This window comes from Mytilus californianus, unplaced genomic scaffold (assembly GCF_021869535.1).
Source record: "Mytilus californianus isolate M0D057914Y unplaced genomic scaffold, xbMytCali1.0.p SCAF_24, whole genome shotgun sequence".
Lineage (NCBI taxonomy): Eukaryota > Metazoa > Mollusca > Bivalvia > Mytilida > Mytilidae > Mytilus > Mytilus californianus.
Genome location: NW_026262673.1, coordinates 2,477,166 through 2,500,734, shown reverse-complemented (window position 1 = coordinate 2,500,734; position 23,569 = coordinate 2,477,166). Strand labels below are relative to the sequence as shown.

Sequence of the window (23,569 nt, the reverse complement as noted above, 5' to 3'; positions counted from 1 at the left end):
TTATTGGGAAAGCATTTCTTCTCTTGCTTAATTTCCATTTGTTTTTATTCTGATAGATGGATTTGTTTTTTTTTTAAGATTTTGAATGCATAGCTAAAACGAATAATAAGCCCGATAATTTGAAAGAATTAGGGTAGACCGTGTTTTGTTTTTATATCTAATAGATTTTTTTTAGTTATTGTCACAGACAAAATAAACAAATAAGATAAAAGTGCTCAATATAAAGTTTTTTAAATAATTTAAATCAAAGCAGATTATATTTTGAATATGTTTTAACGACATTTCACCTACCCGATAATAATGAAGTTTACATTTAGTTTTATGTTTATTGTATAAGTATATATTTGTAAAATTGTTGAAATACTTTATATTAATTTTGTGTACAGTCTTTCATTACGCTTTTACGTATAAATTAGTAAATCAATTTACTGTGAAAATTGAATTTCTCTGATAAGCTTGTAATATTTAACAATGAACTTAAGCTATCACAGTCACTACTGGTATAAAATATAAAAATCAATAAAAACGTTTGCAATAAGATGGACAAATAATCAACTTGCAATGATACATCCTTATTAAATGACGCCTTAAACATTACTGTTCTTTTGCAGCATACATTCACTTGTTTGTTTAAAGATTACAGTAAACCATACCATTTTCATTGATATAGATTTCATCTCATGTATCTTCAGTGATGTTGGAAGCAAAAATATCATACAAAAATAATTTTGCATTGGAAAACAGACTAAAAGGTTTTCAAATAAAAGGGTGTTTTGAGATATTCGTTTGCCTCGATCTTTTTTCGCTCCATGCCCTGGATAATTAGAGAATGCATTATAAATCATAAATAAGCGATGGGAGATTTCCTAGGTACATGGATATGTGATACTGTTAATTTCAATAATTATAATGTTCCTTGATTTGAAATTGGCCATACATCATTGTTTAGCAATACATAGTAATCAGGCAAAATTTTAAAATACACAGAACGAATAAGAAAATAAAAACCTCAGGAATGCTTGTGTACACAGCCTTCCTCTAACAAAACGTCAAATAAAAACCCCCATGCTTGTCACTAGATATTTAGCAGGACTCTACGACAAGCATGATTCAAAGGAAAAAAAAAACATAAAATTATAAATGATTTTGTTTATAGTTGCAGAAACTTTTTATAAGACTTTCCTTTTTACTCATACTTCTATGACTCCTGTTTTTTTTTCGTTTAAAATGTCTCAGATTTTAGCACAACATCGGAATCGCTGTTAAAGCTTATAAATAAACGTATGATTTATGCTCTAGACGCAAACTATATCACGAATTGTGTGTTGTTCCAATAACTAAAGAGTGATTCAAACTATAACCATCTGTTGATAAGTCTTCGAGGCTTTATGCTCGTTATGCATGGCCAAAGAAATTACAGGAGCGCAATACATGTATATAAAACTTGCCAATATTATCTCCGCATTTCTACCCGTCTATTCAAGTCCGCTTGAGATCTATACTCATTTTTTTCTTTTTCTTTTTAAATGAGCTATTTAAGATGGGCATAACACAAGTTTATTTAGGTTTTTTTTTTTTTTTTTTTTTTTTTTAGAAAACTATGTTTTTCTAAAATTTTGTTTTTCTTTAAATTTACCATTCACAAATCATCAATAATTGCTTCTGGTCAGGTATAGCTTTGAAATTTCTTATACATGGATATCAAGTGTTGCAATCCTAATAAGGAAATTTGTTTATGAGTAAGCTAGTTTTTTTTTTCTTCAAAAATATCGGTTTTCAATTTTAACAAAAAAAAATAATATACCTCTGAATACACAAAAAACTTGTATTCATATGTTTACTATTTTTCAAAAAAAGCACAAACCCACCAAGAAATTATGTGGGTACTTCGCAAGATCAGTTGAAATTAACGTTGGTGCAGAGAATTAGTTAACATCAATTATACTGCTTAACCGCCGAATATTACTCAGGCAGACTAAATACTCTTCTTTACTTTGTAGGTAATTATACATTATGGTTACTGAATATCATTTTTGGAAATACTAATCAGCACCTAAAAGTTATTTATACACACATACTTTGTCTACCAACATGTACTATCGTCAAATATTTTTATTGTGAAAACAATTCCACGTGACTATTTAAACAAATGTAGAGCTATTGCAACTTGTTTCTTTAAATTTATCTTTGCATTAGAGTCCCAAATATGAAATATCAATTAAACCTAGTGCATCTTAACTTAAATCTTTCATTAATGAAACTTTGCAACATGTTTATTATGGTCTTGTTTGGTGTCGGCATGTTGAGTACAAAGAAGGCGATTTAAGAAGGATTGTCTTCTCATCTTTGTAATTAAGCAGTCTGCTGATCGAAACCAGTTCAGATATTTGAAATTATCCATAAGCATGTTACTTTTTCAAATAACTTATTACAGTTGAAACAGAGAGGAATAAAATAATAAACAGGATACAAGAGGCTATATACAAAGAACCAAAACAAAGCGAATTAGTTTCTGATCAAGTAATTCCATACGAAGGGGAAAAAAACAGAAAAGAAGAAATTTCATCTAAGGAACCGCTGTCTAAAGTTGAAAGGAAACAAGAAAACTATCATCCAACTGTTTCAATGGACAATTCATTGAAACATGAAAACGAAATTAACATAATGGACACTATTACCCCGGTTGCAGAAAAATCAAGTATTAACAAACTTGTGAAAGATAATGTTGTCCTTTCTACTAATGATATTAAAAAATCCGCAGATTCAATAAAAATTGACGATATGAGGAAAAAGATTTTCGAACAAATGGATGAAATTCTTTCTGAAGTTAAGAAGGATCAAGACAGAATGACATCTGAGAGTTTGGTAGAATGTGGTCTCTGGGATTTTGCAGGCCAGAAAGACTATTATGCCACACATCAAACTTTTTTAAATCCACATGCTATTTATATTCTTGTTACAAATATATCTGAAGACATAGCAGCTACAGAAGATGAGACAGACTTTGATGCAATTGAAGGTAAGATGTTACAATCTCCGTTAATAACAGGACAAAACAAGATCCTAATTAAAAAAATTGGCTGAGCATCTATGTTGAGTCAAAAGGATGTCAACCTGTTCAAATACACATACAAACACAAGAAATATATTATAGATAAAAGACTTCGTTTGAAGCATGCGGACAAAAAAAAAACCTGAACTAACCGAAAACAATATTCATTAACATTTAAAAATGAATAAAGCAGGACAATACTGAATTGATTATTCCTTTATGTTAATCGCTGGAATAATAAAAATAATAACTATAATACAGTAATCAAATTTAATATATAACTATAACTATGAAATAAACAATTGTGATTTTAGACGTAAATCCTCTAAACGAGAGAAGCTTAGGTTCTATAGTGTTTTAAAGTCATGTTCATATTACAAGGGTTATCAGCGTTGCACCCTCTTAACATGAGGCATCAGATTCAACGTCCCCATTTTGACCGGACTTGCTGTAAATACAACAGTGCCAAAAAGACGCCTTAATTTATTAAGGGTTTTACTGTTGGTCGAAAGGAGACTTTATTGACAACAGTCATTTTTTGGGGTAGAGATTTTTTACCAGCTCTTTCTTTTTACATAGGTAGTTATGTAATTCATTTAATTGAATAGAGGCGGAAAGATACAAAATGGATATTAAACTCTTTAAGTCGATGACAAATTGACAACGCCATGGCAAACAAAAAACGACTAAAAGACAAACAATATGCAAAACACAACATACAAAACTAAAGACTGAGCAATATGAATCCCACCAAAAACCTGGATTGATTACAGGTGCTCCGGAAAGGTTAGCAGATTCTACTCCACATGTGACACCTGTCGTGTTATTCCTATAAATTACGTTTATATTTTATATCAGGTGGTGGCGATTGATTGTTATCTAACCATTAGACATTATATATTGTGTAAACCATAAGAAATGTAAATTTTCTAACCCTTAAACTTGACTGAAAATCAGATTTTGAAATTAAAACTCGTTCAAGGATAGCCAAGAATATAACTAAACGGAAACAAAAGCACGAAGATCAACACTTAAAAGTAAAGCAAAAGCAACACGAACCCTTTTATTAATAACATGTTTATCAAAGTCGGTAATGTGACATACGAGGCCATGACTAATGTATCTTATTCATTGTGTTTGCATGAGTAGTCCTATTAATTGTATTAAAATAAATATTTATTATATTTATTCAATAATGTGTTTGATATTTCATTGATTTTTCAAGTATTGACTATTTATTAATTTTCTTTATTTTTTTTTGTTGTATTTATTAATTTATTCATATAATTTTTATTTTACTAATTTCTCTCAATATTTTCTTTATCTACTTACTAATTTTGATTTTTGGGAATACGCTGTTTCTTTTCGTGATTGGTTATATATTATTGTTATTTTTTTTTTTCTATTTTTGTTATTTTGTAGTTTAAACTGTCGGTTAAATAGCGTGTGTCACACTAACATAACAAAACTAAACCACATATTTATTATTACAAGTGATTGTATAATGCTAAGTAGACATGGGAAAAAAACACTCACCGCAAAAATAATATGTATCACTGTGTAATCCATATACAAAAAGTAAAATCACAAAAATACTGAACTCCGAGGAAAATTCAAAACGGAAAGTCCGTAATCAAATGGCAAAATCAAAAGCTCATACACATCAAACGTATGGATAACAACTGTCATATTCCCGACTTGGTACAGGAATTTTCTTATGTAGAAAATGGTGGATTGAACCTGGTTGTATAGCTAGCTAAGCCTCTCACTTGTATGACAGTCGCATAAAATTCCACTATATATTTATTTATTATAATAAACACCCAGCATTTATGACCGTTATAAAGGATCCTCGAAATGTATAACAGTCTTTCCAAAGATGTGTTAATAGTGTTTTCGAGCATACCGGATGATAAGGTAAACCGTACAAGTATATTTCCTGTCTTCACTATAATATACAAATAACTATATATTTGATTAAAAGCTACTTTCAAACATTGAAGAGAAAATAAAACTATAAAGCATACACCAAATACTGGCGAAAGTTCGAAATCAGGATCATTAGGAAATATAAAAAAAAAGATGTGGTATGAATGCCAATGAGACAACTTTTCACAAGAGACCAAATGCTAGAGATATTAACAACTATAGGTCCCCGTACGGCCTTCAACAACGAGCAAAGCCCATACCGCATAGTAAGCTATAAAAGGCCCCGAAATTACAAATGTAAAACAATTCAAACGAGAAAACTAACAGCCTAATTTATGTACAAAATATGAACGAAAAACAAGATTGTAACACAGCAACAAACGACAACCACTGAAATGTTCTACCCTAGATCAGATTTAGAACTTAATCTACCATAGAAAAGATATTGTAATGTTTAGAATCTATTGAAAATGACAAATACAAAGTTAAGCTATTTGTTAATTTCTTTTTAGAATACATTGACTTTTGGTTTGACAGTATTCACTGTTTGAGTACAAGTTCTTCAGAAGAGAAGCCAAATATACCAAAGGGGTATTCAAAACATAGATTATATCCACCAGTCATTGTAGTGTGCACTCATATTGACAAGTATAAAACACATAAAGAGGTACAGTATGACGATTGTAACGATACATGCATTGTGTTGCTTTCTCAAATATTTGTATTTTTCTGAATATAAACATACAGAAGAAGGTATTATTTTGGTGATAATTTGATAATGTAAATTGACCGGAAAAAAATAATTGGAAGATATAATTATTGGCTCCTTATAACCTGCTAAATTTAGCAATATAGATATGAATTTGTGGACGCAATCTGACTTAGAAAATGACACCATAACGGCTATTTACCAAATTTAAGCCAAACATAAGCAAACAAATTGAAGAACAATTGTTAAACGGGAGCTACGATTGCAACAAATAAAGGTTTAATATAAATTATGTGTATCATAATTGAAAATAAATTATGTTTATCATCATTGAGGCGACTTCTCAATTATCAACAAAGTCAATTGAACTATAGGTGTAGCGAATTTATTGTGAAATTTTATAAGTTCGATGACCAGCTACCGTATTATATGAATCTGACCTGTAAATAAAAAATCGTCATTTCCGGGTCTTAGTAGTGTGTAGGTTTTTTAAAATTAAATAAAGTATCCGTTTACAGAGAATAGCAGAATACCGTATTAACGCAACTCGTCCGTTATTGCATACAATGTCAGATAATCCTAACTAGTAACATACGACAACTGAGTCTTAGCATGCAGAGAATAAGTGTCGTCCAAAACGACTTTTTTCAGATAGTAGATAAACACGAAGTATAATTTGTGTGTAAATAAAATTTTGGGCACGGACATGTGCTCTTTATATTTTTAAAAGGATATGTGAGACAAATTGTCAAAATTTTGTGCAATCTGCAATAATTTTGAATTTACTGTTTGTTCATGGTTGTACTCCCAATGACTGGCACATATCTATAACAAAAAAAGCAAACATTGAATTTAACTACATTCATGTAAATTCAATATTACATTAAATTTGTATTGATAAAAGTCCCAATTAGGACCAAATCGTACCTTGCCCAGTCCTTCTTACATGCGTTGGTATAGTGGTTTTGTGCACATATATTTCCATTGCTACTTTTTTTATTTATAAAGTCCATAATGGTACCATATCAAGTAAATCAAGTTAAGTCTTTAACCGTCATTTTGATATCAACATCATTTGAAAAGTCTAAATAGATTATGCAGCCATGTTCAGTCTTTCCGCCAATTTTTAGACTTATCCATTGTGACAGACACAGCACTGTTCGGATATTTTGCTTGTAGTAAATTCAGTGCTGTTAAGTAACTTTTCACAAATTCCTAATTGATGTTCATAATTAAAGGTATATGAACTACATAACGGTCTGAAAAAAGACTATACCGATCTTTTTCACAGCAAGCGAATTGTGAATAGTTCTCTGAATACATGGAATAGTTCTGCATCTGAATTAACAAGAGTGGCAATGGTAACCAGAATTTAAATTAATCGGCAAAATTGGCATTAACTCTATTTAAAAAAGATTACTGAATATTTAATAAGATTGACAAAAATTGAAAACGTTATTCAATGTAATTCAATCCTTTTCAAATTATTTGTATACCAGTCAAATGGTTTCCCTTTGGGTCATTTAAGTAAATAAAAGATATGATTAAGCTCCGTCAAACTAATTAGCAACGCCCCCGTTAAACACAATCAAACAGGTATTTAGACTTTTTTAAACTTTAAAGTGTCCACCTCCTTGTTAGGTAAATTATAAAAGCAGAAAGGCAACCCCGTGTATCTATCGTCAATCTGTTCCAAATGTTATCGATTTTAGTTTAATAAATTACCTAATTTTTTAGGTCAAAACATATTTTTCCAATTATCGAACATTTTAACAGCGAAATGAATTTGCTTGATATTTGCAACTGGACGTTCCGCAAGCAACAATCAATTGAAAAGGAGTCATGAATAAATTAACAAATCAAATTATTTTTAAATCTGTTAAATATGAAAATAAAGAAGGTGTCAACTCTCCACCAGATACCAAATGACATAGCGGTTTACAACTAAAGGTCACTGTAGGGCTTGCAACAATTAGTAAAACCCATACCTTTTTAGCTGTTATATTTGTCAATGGTGCAAAAGTGCGTTCACATCGGAAAAGCTAAAAATAATACCAATTTATAACTTCAAAAAAATGGAGCATTGTTAAACGAATATTAAGGTCGTGAATGTTGCATGTAAAAAAAAAACAACTAAATATTAATGCACATAAAATCTGAGCATATATACGTGACTAGTTGCAGGACACATTTTCAGTGTTTCCAAACAGGTCCACAAACCTCTTTTTAAGTGTCAGCTAAATGTCTAACCCATCATCATTGTCGACCATAAACCTAACTATATTGACTAATGAGACAAATGCCACATGTGATTTTAAGACGAACTGAATGATTCATAATTGCCACTAGAGGCTACAAAAACAAAAATCAATTTACAAAATCACCTTACCAAAAGACCAGATCTACTATGTAGTTGAAATGAACCAATTGATTAATAATTCAGTCTCGAACTTTTAAAAATTCATTTTAAAAAGTAAAAAAACAACAATACCGAACTCCGAGGAAAATTCTCAACGGAAAGTCAATAGGGAATGTCAAAATTAAAATAGCAAACATATCAAACGAATGGATAACAACTGTGATATTCCTGACTTGGTACAGGCATTTTCTTATGTGGAAAATGGTGGATTAAACCTGGTGTGTTACGTTTATTTATTTTTTCTGGAAAATAAAATTTTGTAGAACTTAAATACTAGTAAACCTAGTACCATATATAAACTGATAATTTCGAATGGATGTTTACAATAATAAAGCCAAATCATATCATTTCAATGTATTCATGAAGTGGATCATGAAGACATTTCATTGTAAAAGCACAACAGTAATAATAAAACCGGTAATTTCGAATTCAAATTTAGATGACCTCTCCTTATTCACAGGTAATGGAGTTTTTTTTTGTTGCTAATATCATCACTTCAAGAAAATCATCACATGATACAAAATCTTACTTAACCTAAAGTGTTTTTTAAACAAACAACTGTCATATGTAAACTGGAATTTCAATTCATTCTATGAGTCATCGTGTGTTCTTTATCTTTATAGAGTGATCATATTCGAACACTTGTCGTTGCACATGGTATTGGCAAAATTAAATATGTGTAAATTTATCTAGATAGAATGAATCAAATGTTTTACAAAAGTGTATTCGAGTCCATAAGTTTGTTCAAAAAGTTTTCCTTTAATTTTCTATTAATAAAATTGAGAATGGAAATGGGGAATGTGTCAAAGAGACAACAACCCGACCATAGAGCAGACAACAGCCGAAGTCCACCAATGGGTCTTCAATGCAGCGAGAAACTCCTGCACCCGAAGGCGTCCTTCAGCTGGCCCCTAAACAAATACGTATACTAGTTCAGTGATAATGGACGTCATACTAAACTCCAAATTGTACACAGGAAACTTAAATTAAAAATGATACAAGACTAACAAAGGCCAGAGGCTCCTGACTTGGGACAGGCGCAAAAATGCGGCGGGGTTAAACATGTTTTTTGAGATCTCAACCCTCCCCCTATACCTCTAGCCAATGTAGAAAAAACAAAAGCACAACAGTACGTACAATAAAACTCAGTATAAGAGAAGTCCGAGTCCGATGTCAGAATAGGAAACAAAAGAAAATAAACAAAATGACAATAATACATAAATAACAACAGACTACTAGCAGTTAACTGACATGCCAGCTCCAGACCTCAATTAAACTGATTACAAGATTATGTTTTCATCATATGAATATCAGGCACAATCCCTCCTGTTAGGGGTTTAGTATTATACCGTCATAAAATATATGAGAAGAACATAACCCGTGTCATGCCAACAACTGGTTTTAGAATAAATGTGTTTAATTCCGATGCAAAGACCCTATAAGTGAATTAATATTAAAGCCAAAATATGCAATCTTTAATGACCTGACAACAGTATCGTAACTATATCCCTTCTTAATAAGTCTGTTTAAAGGTTTTGTTAGCTTTTGATGTGAATACTGACATTTTTGTGCTTTGTAAAGAATATTACCATAAAATATTGGATGTGAAATACCCGAACGTATAAGATATCTGCATGTTGAGTTATATTTACGAATGATGTCCTTATACCGATGATAAAATTTAGTAAATGTTTTAACTAGTTTATGATATCGAAAACCCTGCAGTGTTTTCCATTCGGCATTTAAGCCGGGTGTGCCGACCACCTTCTTTTGAAAGCCGACCACCTTTCCATTTTAGGAGGTGGTCGGCTTTTTTTTCAAATTCCGGATTTTTTTCGGTTCCGCACCGTGAAAAATTTGAATACTAATCGCGCCTCGCTGATTTGTTATCATTGACAAAAATGGCGGATCGTCAAATTTCAATGTATTCTATTATTATTCGGGGAAAGAGAAAGGCAGATGACGATGGTGATAAGGAAAACTTTAGACAAAATAAGTCATCTAAAACGGATAGTTGTATTGAATTTGTTAAAATTGAAAAAAAGTATCAAAACAACGGAAAAGACACGTGAGAGATCGCGAAGGTAAACAGTTTGGGAACAATCCCCTAATGAGGGATATTCCTTAAATGAGTGACAAGAGGTCGCCTTATTGTTGAAGAAAAGAAAAAAAGAAAAACTAAGATTTTTTAACTTAAAAGGGGCAAAACTCGTTATAAAATCGAATCAAATCAAATAGTTTATTATTCCAATCAGGGTCCCACAGGGGGCATTTACAATTAACAATTATTTATGATTGTATAACTATAAGCAACAAACATGACAAATTGTACAGTTATGTAATATTTGGAACAACTTTTCTAAAAGAGGGTCCCTTTTTTTAATGATAAAGTAGATATAAGTCCAGGATTATTACAAAATTCTTGGACATGTTTTGACCATATAATACCAAATAGATGTATAGTTCTTTAAAAAAGTTTCTGTAAATGAAATAAATATGTGCTCATTTGTATCTCTTGAAAAGTATCCTTCATAAAAGGGATAGTCATTACATTGAGGGTTTGTTCCCAAGCTGAAAATATGAACAGGACTTTAAATGGCTAATCGTCACAGAAGAAGGATGTTACTGTTCTGTGTACCAAAAACACAGCAATTAAACCCCGAAATCTTCAGTCCGGACTGAATTTGTATGATCTGTAACAGCTTCAGTATGTTATCATCTTGTGACAGATTTAATTGCCGAACAGTTCAGGTGTGGTTTCACATCTGATAACAGTTAACTGAGAAAAGACAATGACCTTAGTTTTAGAGAAAAGAAGTTTTATTATCAAAATACATGTGCACTGGATATTCACACATAATGATTTGTTTTTGTTACATCATTCCCACTGATGTCCATTGACCAATGTATGGAATGTCTTTAGGATTAGGATATTTGGATCTAGCTAAATCCAAAACACATTTTGGCATAATTTCCCGTCTGCGATAAACTACCCATTCACCACCTCCTATATTTTTCCTTGTGTCCAAGTACTTCTCAGTTTACCATGCCATACCCCTAAATTGTCCATTATCTTCCAAAACCGTTTATAAATTTTCTTTCTTATTCCTGAATTTTCTTATACCACAGCATTACAACCTGTCATGAATTTTGATTACAAACTGATATGGAAACATTAAAAATTGTAAAACACTTTATATTTTGACCTTCATTATACATTCTTTACCTAATGACATTTCAAGTATTTGTAATAAAAGTATAACAACTTGCATCTGCAAGTCATCAGCTTCTTCTTCTCAAATATATGGTCATAAATTCATAGATAAAGAGAAACCATACAGTGACTTTCTTCATCACCAAACTGATCAAAAAGCTGTGTACTTCGGGGTTTAAGCAAGGAATAGGACAGAAACTTGGCAGGAGGAGGGAGTCCTGCAAAAGCCATCTGCTATTCAATTCCATTAAATGTGAATACAATACTAACCATTCTTTTTGTGACAACACCCACAGTAAAAAGACCGGTTGGAAAAGTATAAAAAAAATAATACGAACGGTTGCAAGTGATTTTTTTAAAACACCCACCTTACCTTAGTGAAAAATGAAGAACACTGCCCTGGTGTAATAATTTTTCAGTAATACATAAATTTCTCTCGCTAAAATCTAATACGTTGTTACATACACGAGCGAATCGTACAAGTTGAGATATATAAACACCATAAGATGGTGACAAGGGAACGTCACCATCTAAAAATGGATAATTAACGATAGGAAATGAAAAATCATCTCTTTTATCATAAATTTTTGTATTAAGCTTCCCGTTAATGATATAGATATCAAGATCGAGGAAAGGACAGTGGTCATTGTTAGTATTAGCTTTATTTAAAGTAAGTTCAACAAGATAAATTTCTTTAGTATACATACTGAAGTCGTCATTATTGAGAGCCAATATATCATCCAAATATCTAAAAGTATATGTTGTTTCGATGGGTCTTTGCTGATTTTAGTCATAAATTGTAACTCATGACAATACAAAAACAGGTCCGCAATAAGTGGTGCACAGTTAGTCCCAATTGGAATTCTGATAACTTGACGATATACGGAATCTCCAAAGCGAACGAAAATGTTATCAAGTAAAAATTCAATGGCAGATATAGTACCAAAGCATGTCCAATTGACATAGTTCTTTTGTTTAAAAAATGACCTAAACGAGTTTGAACATATGTATTCGCATTCCGACTTTTTAAATGCCAATTTAATTAGGTGTGTGAATTTTTTCTTAATAAGAATATGAGGCAAAGTGGTATATAGGGTAGAAAAATCAAAACTTTTAACCGATTCAAAATCACCAATAGAGGCATGCAATTTATCAAGTACTTCCAACGAGTTTTTGACACTCCAAAAGTAATTAATTCCACTATTTTCAAAGGCCTTATTTGAACAATTTATTATCAGATTTTTGATTGTACCAAGTGTACTAGTAAGTAGAATAGACAATTTAGTATTGGAACAATGACTTGAATACGAAATAAATCTATATTTGTAAGGTGATTTGTGTAGGTTCGGAAGCCAGTACATAGTTGGGACTTTCATTGTATTTGGTTCTCCTTGTAAAGAAGTAGCTAATAGTTTATGTTTGTTACAGATATCGTTTTTTCCCGTTTTATCCATTTCAAACAATAAGCACGAAGTGAGTCGTTAATGATATTACGACACTCATTCCAATTAATAATTGACGGGGGACGATATTTAGGTCCTTTACTGAGGAATGATTTTAACTCTCGGTCGCGAACGATGTTAAGGTCTCCTGTTATAACATGGGAAATGGGGCCATAAGTGTATTCTGAATTACTACAATTACATGACGTAGGTGTATTTTCACTGATATTTACATCTTTACAGACTTGGCTTTAATTAAACACAAATTTCCGGGTAGATTTCTTGTAAATATAAAAAATAAGAGGGGGTCAGTATTATCAAAATATCCAGGAATTTGTTCTTTAACAGAATGGTCGTTAAAAATACCGGCAATATTTACAAAATCAAAACCTTTATTGACATACTTTATTTTAATAAAATGTTTTTTATGACCTTCAGGGCGATCAATTTTGGGAAACAGTTTAGAATAACAATATGCCATTATAATTTGAACGATTTCATACTTAGGACTGCAATATGAAATTGAGTTGCAATCCTCTAAAATTTATTTAATTTATTTATAGGTAAAGAGCAGAGCTTGGTTAATAGATGTCTGCCGTTGTTTTTTGAAATAGAAATTAGGTCCGAAATATTTGTATGGTTGGTCCGAAATTTTCTTTGATTGCGATTTTTTCTACGCCCATGAGAACGGTTTTTACGAACAGTTTTAGAAACTATATCCAAAATGTTAACAGAATCGGTTCTTGATATATTACCAATTCACATGATATTATCATTAAGACCGAGAGGGTAGACTGTCTAATTATTTTATCCAATTTAATTCAATTATTTTCCGTGATCGTACAAACTTTGAATGAGAATCACCAGGCTGCTTATTTACTACTTCTAAACGTTGAACTGTTAAATATTTAATAGGATGATTGTGCTTTTTAAGATGTTGATAAATGATACTTTTGAATTTATTGGGTCTTTTAAAACGATACAGGTGTTCTTGCGTGCGTTTAGATAAATATCGTCCAGTTTCACCTACGTACTGAATACAGCATCCCGGTTTGTTTCATGTGAGTAAAAAAATAATACTGTTTGTTTTTCAAGTTATATCAGTTTCAAAATTTAAAGAAAATGTGCGACCATTAAACGTAGACCTTACAGTATTGTTGGTGGAAAGACGGGGACATGTAAGTCATTTGTTGGCATGACACTTATCGATAGAAGGGTAGCCACGATTTTTATTGTTAAAAATGTTAGCGATAGTAGTATTTTTAGATAAACGATTTGAAGATTGAGACGTGTAGATACCCTTGAACGAGTTTAGTATTTAATATTTTTCCATTTCTAAGCTTCATATTTGTTTTTGGTATGTGGATTTTATTAGAAAGGAGCAAAGACTGGCGTCCAGAATATGAACCAGCACACAATAAATTGAATTATGTGAATATGATAAAACTGTTCGGCTAAAGACGTCAAACGCTATCCGTCATAAATTACCCGAAAAATAAAACAAAAGATAGGGTATATCAGGGTAGCGACTGACGTCTGACTAAATAGAAGAATGGGGCTGAATGTTGAAATACTACTTTTTGATAAATATTCCATAGAGAAGTTCTCGCTCGGACACACACTGCATAATCTAGTATATTATAAGAGCATAAACCTTAAGCACGGGGAGGCACTCTAATGCATGTGTATCAACATCAAAATGAATAAAAATTTTATAATATTTAGAAATTGTGTAACTTTTTTTTTAATTTCTTTAATGTTCTAAAAAGAAATGATTGGCTGATATAGATTATTTTTTTTACTCCATGTGTTCTCGTCGAAATCCGCGTTAAATATCCCAATGAATTTCATAAGCCAGAACAATTGCATCACTTTCAATCCAGGTGCTTTCATTAAATAGGTATAGGAAGATGATGTGCCAATGAGACAACTCTCCATCCAAGTAACAATTTATAAAAGTAAACCATTATAAATCAAGGTACGGCCTTCAACACGGAGCATTGGCTCACACCGAACAGCAAGCTATAAAGGGCCCCAAAAATTACAAATGTTAAACCATTCAAACGGGAAAACCAACGGTCTAATCTATATAAAAACGAGAAACGAGAAACACGTATGAACTACATAAACAGACGACAACTACTGTACATCAGATTCCTGACTTAGGACAGGTGCAAACATTTGCAGCGGGATTAAACGTTTTAATGGTACCAAACCTTCTCCCTTTTCTGAAACAATAGTATAACATCACAACATAGAAAGACACACTATAAAATATCAATTGGAAGCCTTAACTCAATAAAAAAACGTAAATTAACACACAACGAACGAATAAATTTGATCTGTGATACCTGAATGGAAATACATAGTGAATAAAAATTATAAGGGATAAATAATTAAGGTCAAAAGTAAATAAACAGGTTTAAACAAAGTTAAAGTATGATACCACTGTGAAATGTTAAACAATATTTAGAAAATCATCATATTTGAAAAAACCTGCGTCATACTATACACAGGTAAATGAAAATAATTTTGTTGTTAAGTATTTTTCTTCTTCTGTGTGTATAAAATCTTCCGTTTAGGAATACCAAGAAATTTCTTTAATATCAATAGAACTAATCTAACACTTGGTACATATGGGGTGAATATCAACAATAAATCTTTACAATTAGTGCTAGATAAAACTTCCTGTACAGGTGAAAGCATTGATTAGATATGAATTGAAATAATTTTGATGTTCATAATACGAAGAAGCGAAAATTTGTAGTAATTCCAAATAATCAAAGCTGGTGAATAGACAAGATCCATGTTAACAATAAATAACAAAAAAGCATTACAAATAGTATCAACAGGTCAAATTAACAAGAAAGTACGATTTGAGAGTACTCACAGTTACTGACAGCTAGTTAAAAGCCAAAACAATTAATAATAAAAAATCATGCATCAGAGACTGAAATCAACTAAAACACATCCCAGGGATTTAGTATTTTAACGTCATGAACAGTCAAAGAAGACATGACTTGTGCAATGCCAAAAATGAATGTATCGACAGGTAGTAGGATAGTTAGGAGTGACTTCTTTATAGATAAAAATGAACGTGTGTGTGTCTCAATATATCCCGTTTGAAAAGAAAATACAAATTTAGTTATGTTTTAATTTGATAATGACAAAATCGATATTAGTGCCAATGTAAACTATGTTCAGAGATCTAATTACAACATTGGTACGATAACCCTTACTTATTAGTTTGTTTAAAGGTTCGATGAGTTTACACGGATCAAATATTGATTTCCGCGCTTTAAGTACAATATTACCGTAAAATTTAGGATGTGAAATACCATTTTTAAGTTTTCTACAGGTACAGCCAAATGTACTAATCAAATCTTTGTATCTATGAAAGAATTTAGTAAAAGTTTTAAGTAATTTATGGTAACGAAATCCCTGACTTAATAATTTACCAGTGATGCATTGATTACGTTCGTTAAAATCTATGACATCACTACACACACGCGGGCATACCGAACGAGTTGGGATATATAAACACCATATGATGGAGCCAAAGGCACATCGCCGTCTAAAAAAGGAAAATTAACAATAGGGAATGAAAAATCGTCTCTTTTGTCGTAAATTTTAGTATGGAGTTTCCCTTTAGAAATTGAAATGTCTAAATCTAGAAAAGGACAACTGCTGCTGTTTATGTTAGATTTAGTTAAAGTAAGTTCTTTTGGGTAAATGTCGGTAGTATATTTAGAGAACTCTGGATTATTTAACGAAAAAATATCATCCATATAACGGTAGGTATTGTTGAATGTATCAACCAAATGTAACAATGATGTGTCTTTACTGAGTTTGGTCACAAACTGAGATTCATAGCAATACAGAAATAAATCTGCTATAAAAGGGGCGCAGTTAGTGCCCATGAGAATACCTACTACCTGACGATACACTTTATCGCCGAAACGTACATATATGTTATCTAGGAGAAATTTAAAGCTTCAATCATATCCTCACATTTCCAGTAAGTGTGTCTAGCATACTTTCCTTTCTCGTTACAGAAAAAGGCTTTAAACGAGTTACAGCAAATACAATTACAATGAGATTTTTCGAAAGACCATTTTATTAAATATGAAAACTTTTTCTTTATTAGATTGTGTGGAAGTGTAGTGTAGAGAGTAGAAAAATCATAACTGTCAACCGAATTAAAAGGACCATCAAAAGCATGTATTTTTATCTAAAACCTCTAAAGAATTTGTAACACTCCAAAAATAATTAATACCATTATTTTCATAAGCTTTTTTACAAAAGTTAATAACCAGTTCTTTGATAGTAGTAAGGGAGGTAGTAAGAAGCACTGATAGATTAGTAGTAGAACACTTACTAGATGCGGACATGAAACGGAATTTAAATGTTTTTTTGTGTAATTTCGGTAACCAGTACATGGTAGGGACTTTCAAATGTTCGGCAGAGGCTTTAAGCTGGGTAGTGGCAGTGATATGCTTGTTAACGATTTGACTCTCAGTGGTGCGTACGGACCTGAATGTAGAGGAATTGATAATTTCGTTTTGAAGAACTTCCGTGTAGTATATGCAAAGTGAAGTGAAATCATGTTTAGGAGTTGGATATACAATTGTACAAGTGTTCAATCCGAGAATATCTATGACGTCCGCTTTAATATAATAGAATTTCGTCCAACATTATCAAAACTAAGATAAATGTCCAATAATTCGTACAACACAACAAAACTTTCCTCTTCGCAAAACATAATTACACTCTATATAGCCATCCTCCTTCTGATGAACCATACTAATATATAATAAAATGAAACATGCACTAAAAAATATTATACTCCTCGCTATCTTTTACTAGTCATATGCATTGACTATGCATACTTGCAGAGCCTTTTACAGCGGAGGGGAGTGGGCGGTTCGCTTTCAGGTATGAGTTCTATTTAAAAAAAATATCGTAATTAAAACATAAAAGTCATTTCACGATACATTATTTATGTACATCATCTTCTTATTGATATGTTGTCTTAATTGTTCGACGGATAAGATTTATTCATAAAATGTACAATTATCTGTCCTTAACAAAACTGATAGGTAAGCTGTCCAGGTGAATTCTGTAAGATATTTAACAGTCATCCGGATATGTTATATAAACTTGCGGAAAAGTGAAAGAATCCAGTGATTTAACATATTTGACCAATTTACATACACCATGGTCATAGTGTGTCTGGAGTGTCTGGAGCGCATTATTAAGTCCTTAGCGATGTTTAGACTACTGAAACTTTCTCCTCTATATTGTTTGTTCGTAATAACACGTTGTTTTTTTATTGATGAAGCAAACATGTAGTAGTCAACGATACACTGCTATATTAGGTCCCGGGGATGGAGACGCTTGCTGAATAGAGCGAGTTACCTTCTTTAAGGGATGACATCTCTCACATATATGTTGATTTGTTGATTTGTTATTAATATTATGTGTTCTCTGTACAATTCTAATGTAAATGGTTTATTGAGAAATAAAGATATATATATATGACTTAATTTCAAGATATTTTCAAAACACAACCGTATAACCACGCTGGAGTTTTTAGGAAAGTTCCATATTGATATTTCCAGCCTTTCGCACTCTGGACGCACTGTTTGCACCAGTGACAAACTTTAACAAAGATTTGAAAGTAAATTAATTTGTTAATTTATTTATAACTTTCAACATTACTAAACTGTTTACGGAGTGATGTAAACAATTTCAACATTTTTCACAATCAATATTTTAATTTAATAATAAAACTGTTTTTCACATTTTCATTTCATATTTCACAATAATTTTTTTGATTTAATAATAATACTGTTTAATTGTCGATAATTGTATAAGCATTTTTTAACCTAAAAGATAAGATGCATCGATTTAAATAATGTAAACAATGAAAACTTTCCGTTTTTTTTTTACATTTGAGTTACAAATGATTATTAAATAATAGTGAATACAAAATATAAAAACTAACAGAAAAAGTAAATATACGAGAAAACATAAATTTGACGCAAAAATTACAAAGAAGCAAGTACAGAAATTTGAATTAATACTTTCAACACCAAAATAAATAACAGATTGACTAATTTGTTTTAACCTTTTTTTTTTTGCTATTTGATATTTTCAATAACCAACGCGTGCAGCTGGAACTATCTACCCTTTTCAGAGCATCTGACTTCACTCCCAGTTCGTAATGGCACAGGTAGCCAGATTTCAGTCTGAAACGGTAATTTTGGTCTGATTAAATCTTAATCGATTGAATTTCCACCACATTAAAATACTTTTCCGATTAATAGTGACTGCAGGCACTTCAGTCTATTCAGTATTCAAGATAAACAAGACGGAATATCCTACAAATGTTGTAACCCACAATTAAGACCTGATCACATCACGTTAGAACGAAATCAAACCGAAGGTCATACATACTGTTTAATTTGTGCAAAGGACAGATGAAATATTATGAATTGTCATGAATTGTTAGATGTACAACTTAAATATCACATTTATTTAGATATAGACTGACATAGATGGTTTCAACTCCCTCATACAAAATTGACCTAAGATGGATTTGGCTTTTCTTTTTGGGTCCTTTTTTGGTCATTATGTTTCCGTTTTAATACATCCTTGGCATTCAAATATTTAGCTTTGAGCGTTCCTAATAAAGGTAAATCAGTTATGAAGTGGTATTTTCATTTTTTTTAAATTGCTACCAACTTTTAATTACAAAATTAGAAACATTAATACATTAATATAATTTGCCAAAAAAAATATTTCTGACAGTTTATTGTGTCTTAAAGTTACTATTAAAAACTGTGCCTAAACTGAGCAATGCTCCAAAATATTCAAGGCTTAAGCCATTATCAAGTAAACACCGACGCAAATATGAATGATTGAACATTTTAAATGAAAAACAATTTGAAATAATCAATTTTTGTTCATCGTTTTTTACTTTCAATGAAATATGGGAAAATAAACACATTTAATAAATGAGTAGTTAAGTAAAAGGATTTCACATCATGTCGTTATGATTAGGTAATAAACGCGAGAATTGGCTAGCCATAAAACCAGATTCAACCCACCATTTTTTCTTAAAATGTTCTGTACCAGGTCAGGAATATGGCAGTTGTTATCAAATAGACCGTTTTTATGTATGTTGGCGATTGTTTTTGTTTGACTTCAGTGTTTCTGTTGTTCCGTTGTTTTTCTCTTATAGTTGATGTGTTTCCCTTGGTTTTAGTTTTTAATCCGGTTTTGTTTTCTCTCAATCGATTTATGACTTTAGAACAGCGGTATACTACTATTTTACTTACCAAATTATATTGTTTGTGGTAAACATTTTCAAAAAGAGGAAAAATCAACAACAACCATGAACCACAAGAAATAAAGAAAGAAATTTTCAAATTACAACTTGTATTCCGTCACGTATATTAAGACAAGATGTAATATGAAAACCAGTATATTCATTTATGTCTGCTTGGCCAGTCTGTTGTACTATATTTGAACATTAGTTTAAGTATTTGGAGGTTAAGAATAAAGAGATACAAAGCAAAATTTTAAAACATAACCATTAACGATACAATTAAAATATTACAATATGATTTGCATGAACATGTAGATTCCCGCGTCTTCCTGTCGATGAATGTGTTTTGAATGTTGTTATTAGGCGTTATGTATGTTTGCAAGATTTTGATTGTACATGAAAAATGATTTTAAGAGTTAAAAGTAAATATTTGGCAAAGAAACTAATTTCTGTTAATTTGAATTGTACTGGTTATAAGAAGTTTAGATCACTAACATATCACAGTACTATTTGTTACTTTGTTATAACATGTATAAAGGTTTTACCGTTTGATAAAAGTATTTTAATTTCTGTTTCTTTTTTTCAGGTTGAAAAGAGGAAAACAGAATATATCGAAAAATTTGAAGAAATTGTTGGAGGTCAATATAAAGCTAATCACAATAGAGGCATATACTTTATTTCTAACACAGAATTTCTTGAAAGCGACTGTAAAAAATTAAAAGACAAAATTTATGAAGTTGCAAAAGAGACGATATTTTTTGAGGAACAACTTCCCAGGCAGTGGATTCAACTAGAAAATGCGTTAAGCGTGTTGAAACACGAATCGAAACAGAATATATTGTCATGGCAGACTATTGTAGAATTAGCCCAAATAACTTTCATTGAAGAAGAAGAACTTCTTCCTTTCCTAACTTACCAACATAAAATTGGGAACATTATTTTTTTCGAGGACATAAAGGAGTATATCATTGTACAGCCAGATTGGCTTGTTAAGTGTTTCAGGTGCCTAGTATGTGATAACCATCCAAACAAACGAAATTATGAAATAGTAGAATCGACTGACTGGAAAAATCTAAAAAAGACAGGACAGTTATCAGATAACATTATTGATAGGCTTTTTGAAAAAGAACCTGACTTAGAGTTTAAAAAATACAAAACTCACATACTTAATGTGATGGAAAAATTTGATATTTTAGTAAAACCCACGTTTATAGATACCAACAACGATTCGAGTCTAATACCAAATTCATACTATATGCCATGCATGATTACACAGCAATCGACTTCTCTAGATATTATTCAGAAAATGTTTGAAGGTGAAAAGTGTAAATTTAGTTTTTCACCATGGTTGATATTTGAATTTAAATTTCTCCCCCTTGCTTATTTCAATCATATTCTATTCTATTATATAACAAAATATACAGTCTGTGAAGAGAAAAAGGGGCGAAAAACTTTATATAGAGGAAAAGCATTGGTCAATTTAGATAAAACCAAACTCAGAAAGTTATGTGTCTGTTTCTCAAAAAATGCTATAGCCTTACAGATATGGAAATTAGCAGATGTAGATGATAAAATATATAGCACTATTTTAGAAGAGCTATGTAGAAAAATTGCAGACTTAAAGAAAAAATTAAGACAGAGCATATCTTACGATATAAAAGCGAAATGCAGAAATGGAGACTACTCTAACAAACAAGGCAGAATTACTTATAAAGAACTAGGTGAAATATGTGAACAAGGACGCTACTGGTGTCCTGAACATAATGATATGCATAGTAAGGACGACGTAGAGAAAACCTGGTTACAACATGCTGACATAGTAAGTAGGATTTGTTGTTTTTGTATTTTATTGATTTGCTTGTATTTTCGTAAATTGAGGTTGCTTTTTGTTGGCTTGAATTAATAGAGAATGGATTTAAGTATTACATGAATTTTGTATCAATAACAAACAAAGACCACTATCTGTATAATCAAGTTATATTATATGGAATATGAATAAAATTTAATGTAATAGGTTTTGATCATATCTACTCTTTCTCATTCTCAATATTTGTAAACATGTAAACTAACATATCTTATCTTAAAAATGTTTAATGACACATTCAAACTTGTTAAAGGTCATTGTTCTAAACTAATCTTAATTCACCCATCTTGACTAAAATTAATTTGACTCGTTTAATTTTCATAAAATTATGACAAAATATTTACTTTAAGCCTTTGAAAAAAATATAGAAATTTCAAAACATTTGAACCACAAACATTATCGGGAAAAATTCAATGGATATATAGCAGTTTGACAAACACTAATGTTGATCACTGAGAAGCCTAATATTTCCTCAGTGATCAACATTAGTGTTTGTCAAACTGCTATATATTCATTGAATTTTTCCCGATAATGTTTATGGTTCAAATGTTTGAAATTTCTATATTTTTGTCAAAGACTTAAAGTAAATATTTTGTCATAATTTTATGAAAATTAAACGAGCCAAATTAATTGCATATCATTAATACAATAGAATTTGATAAGCTGTTTTACAGAGGTATCTCCCTGTTTTGTTATGTTCCACCTAAAGTTTATACGAGTATAGTTTTTATCTCAGGATGGGTTGTTTGTCATAAACTGAATAAATATCAGAGTATATTTACTTGACATTTTATTTTCAATTTGTTGATTAATAGTGCAATAGTTTGTTCTTAACTTTAAATAAAACATGAACTTTTTTTTTTATCTTTCTTGCGTTGTAGACCTTTAAGTAGCGAAAAACTCTCTTAAGATTGATTTTGGCCTTTTCATTTCTGATCATTTTTTTTTTAATGGATCCTGTTTGAGGATGCTGATTTGCAAATATCATGTTCGTGCAGGAAACCAAGTTAGCTGTCAGTCTGACAGCCTCTTGGTATTATTCTATTGTTAAAGAGTAACAGTATTTCTTCTTTCTAATGAAAATCATTATGTTTGCATTTGAATTGTTTTTACCTGAGTAGGAGTTTGTTTTTTACCAAATGTGACACAGAAAAAAGTTCTTAACCACGTTACCATTGTGTTTGCATTGATCATAATTTCCATGAGATCGTCTATTCACAAAAATGATATACTGCCACTGTGTATTGGTGATTTTTGTACGAAATGATTCATTCATTTTCTTCATTTGTTAAAAAGTGAACTTATTTCCTCTTCTTTTAAAATTTATCCACTGTAAACTGCAATCAGTCATGATTTTGTTTTATAAACATACACCTTCTTTGTTTTTCTTAACGAAGAACGAATTATTCCTTAATTTTAATGGAACTCATTAACTGTAGTTTAATATAAATACAGGATGCTTAATGTGAATCATATGTCCGTTCCTCATCACTGTATATTTTTAAAAGAAAATAGAAAAACAAAGGGGTACAAAGAATAAAATTATGGAGAATATGTACATGTTGAGTCATTATTACCGTTTGATTTGTTTTATTCTACAAGATTGT

General features: G+C 31.0%; 1 protein-coding gene across 2 annotated transcripts in view; it reads left to right on the top strand.

Moving 5' to 3' along the window:
* The window catches only part of LOC127732394 (uncharacterized), a 50,909-nt gene that overhangs the window by 16,404 nt on the left and 10,936 nt on the right, over positions 1-23,569 (top strand). For both annotated transcript variants that reach the window (XM_052241424.1, XM_052241423.1), the window contains 3 exons: positions 2,435-3,019; positions 5,494-5,648; positions 20,685-21,917. In XM_052241424.1, coding sequence (XP_052097384.1) covers positions 2,435-3,019; positions 5,494-5,648; positions 20,685-21,917 — 1,973 coding nt within the window. The remainder of the gene's footprint in view (positions 1-2,434; positions 3,020-5,493; positions 5,649-20,684; positions 21,918-23,569) is intronic.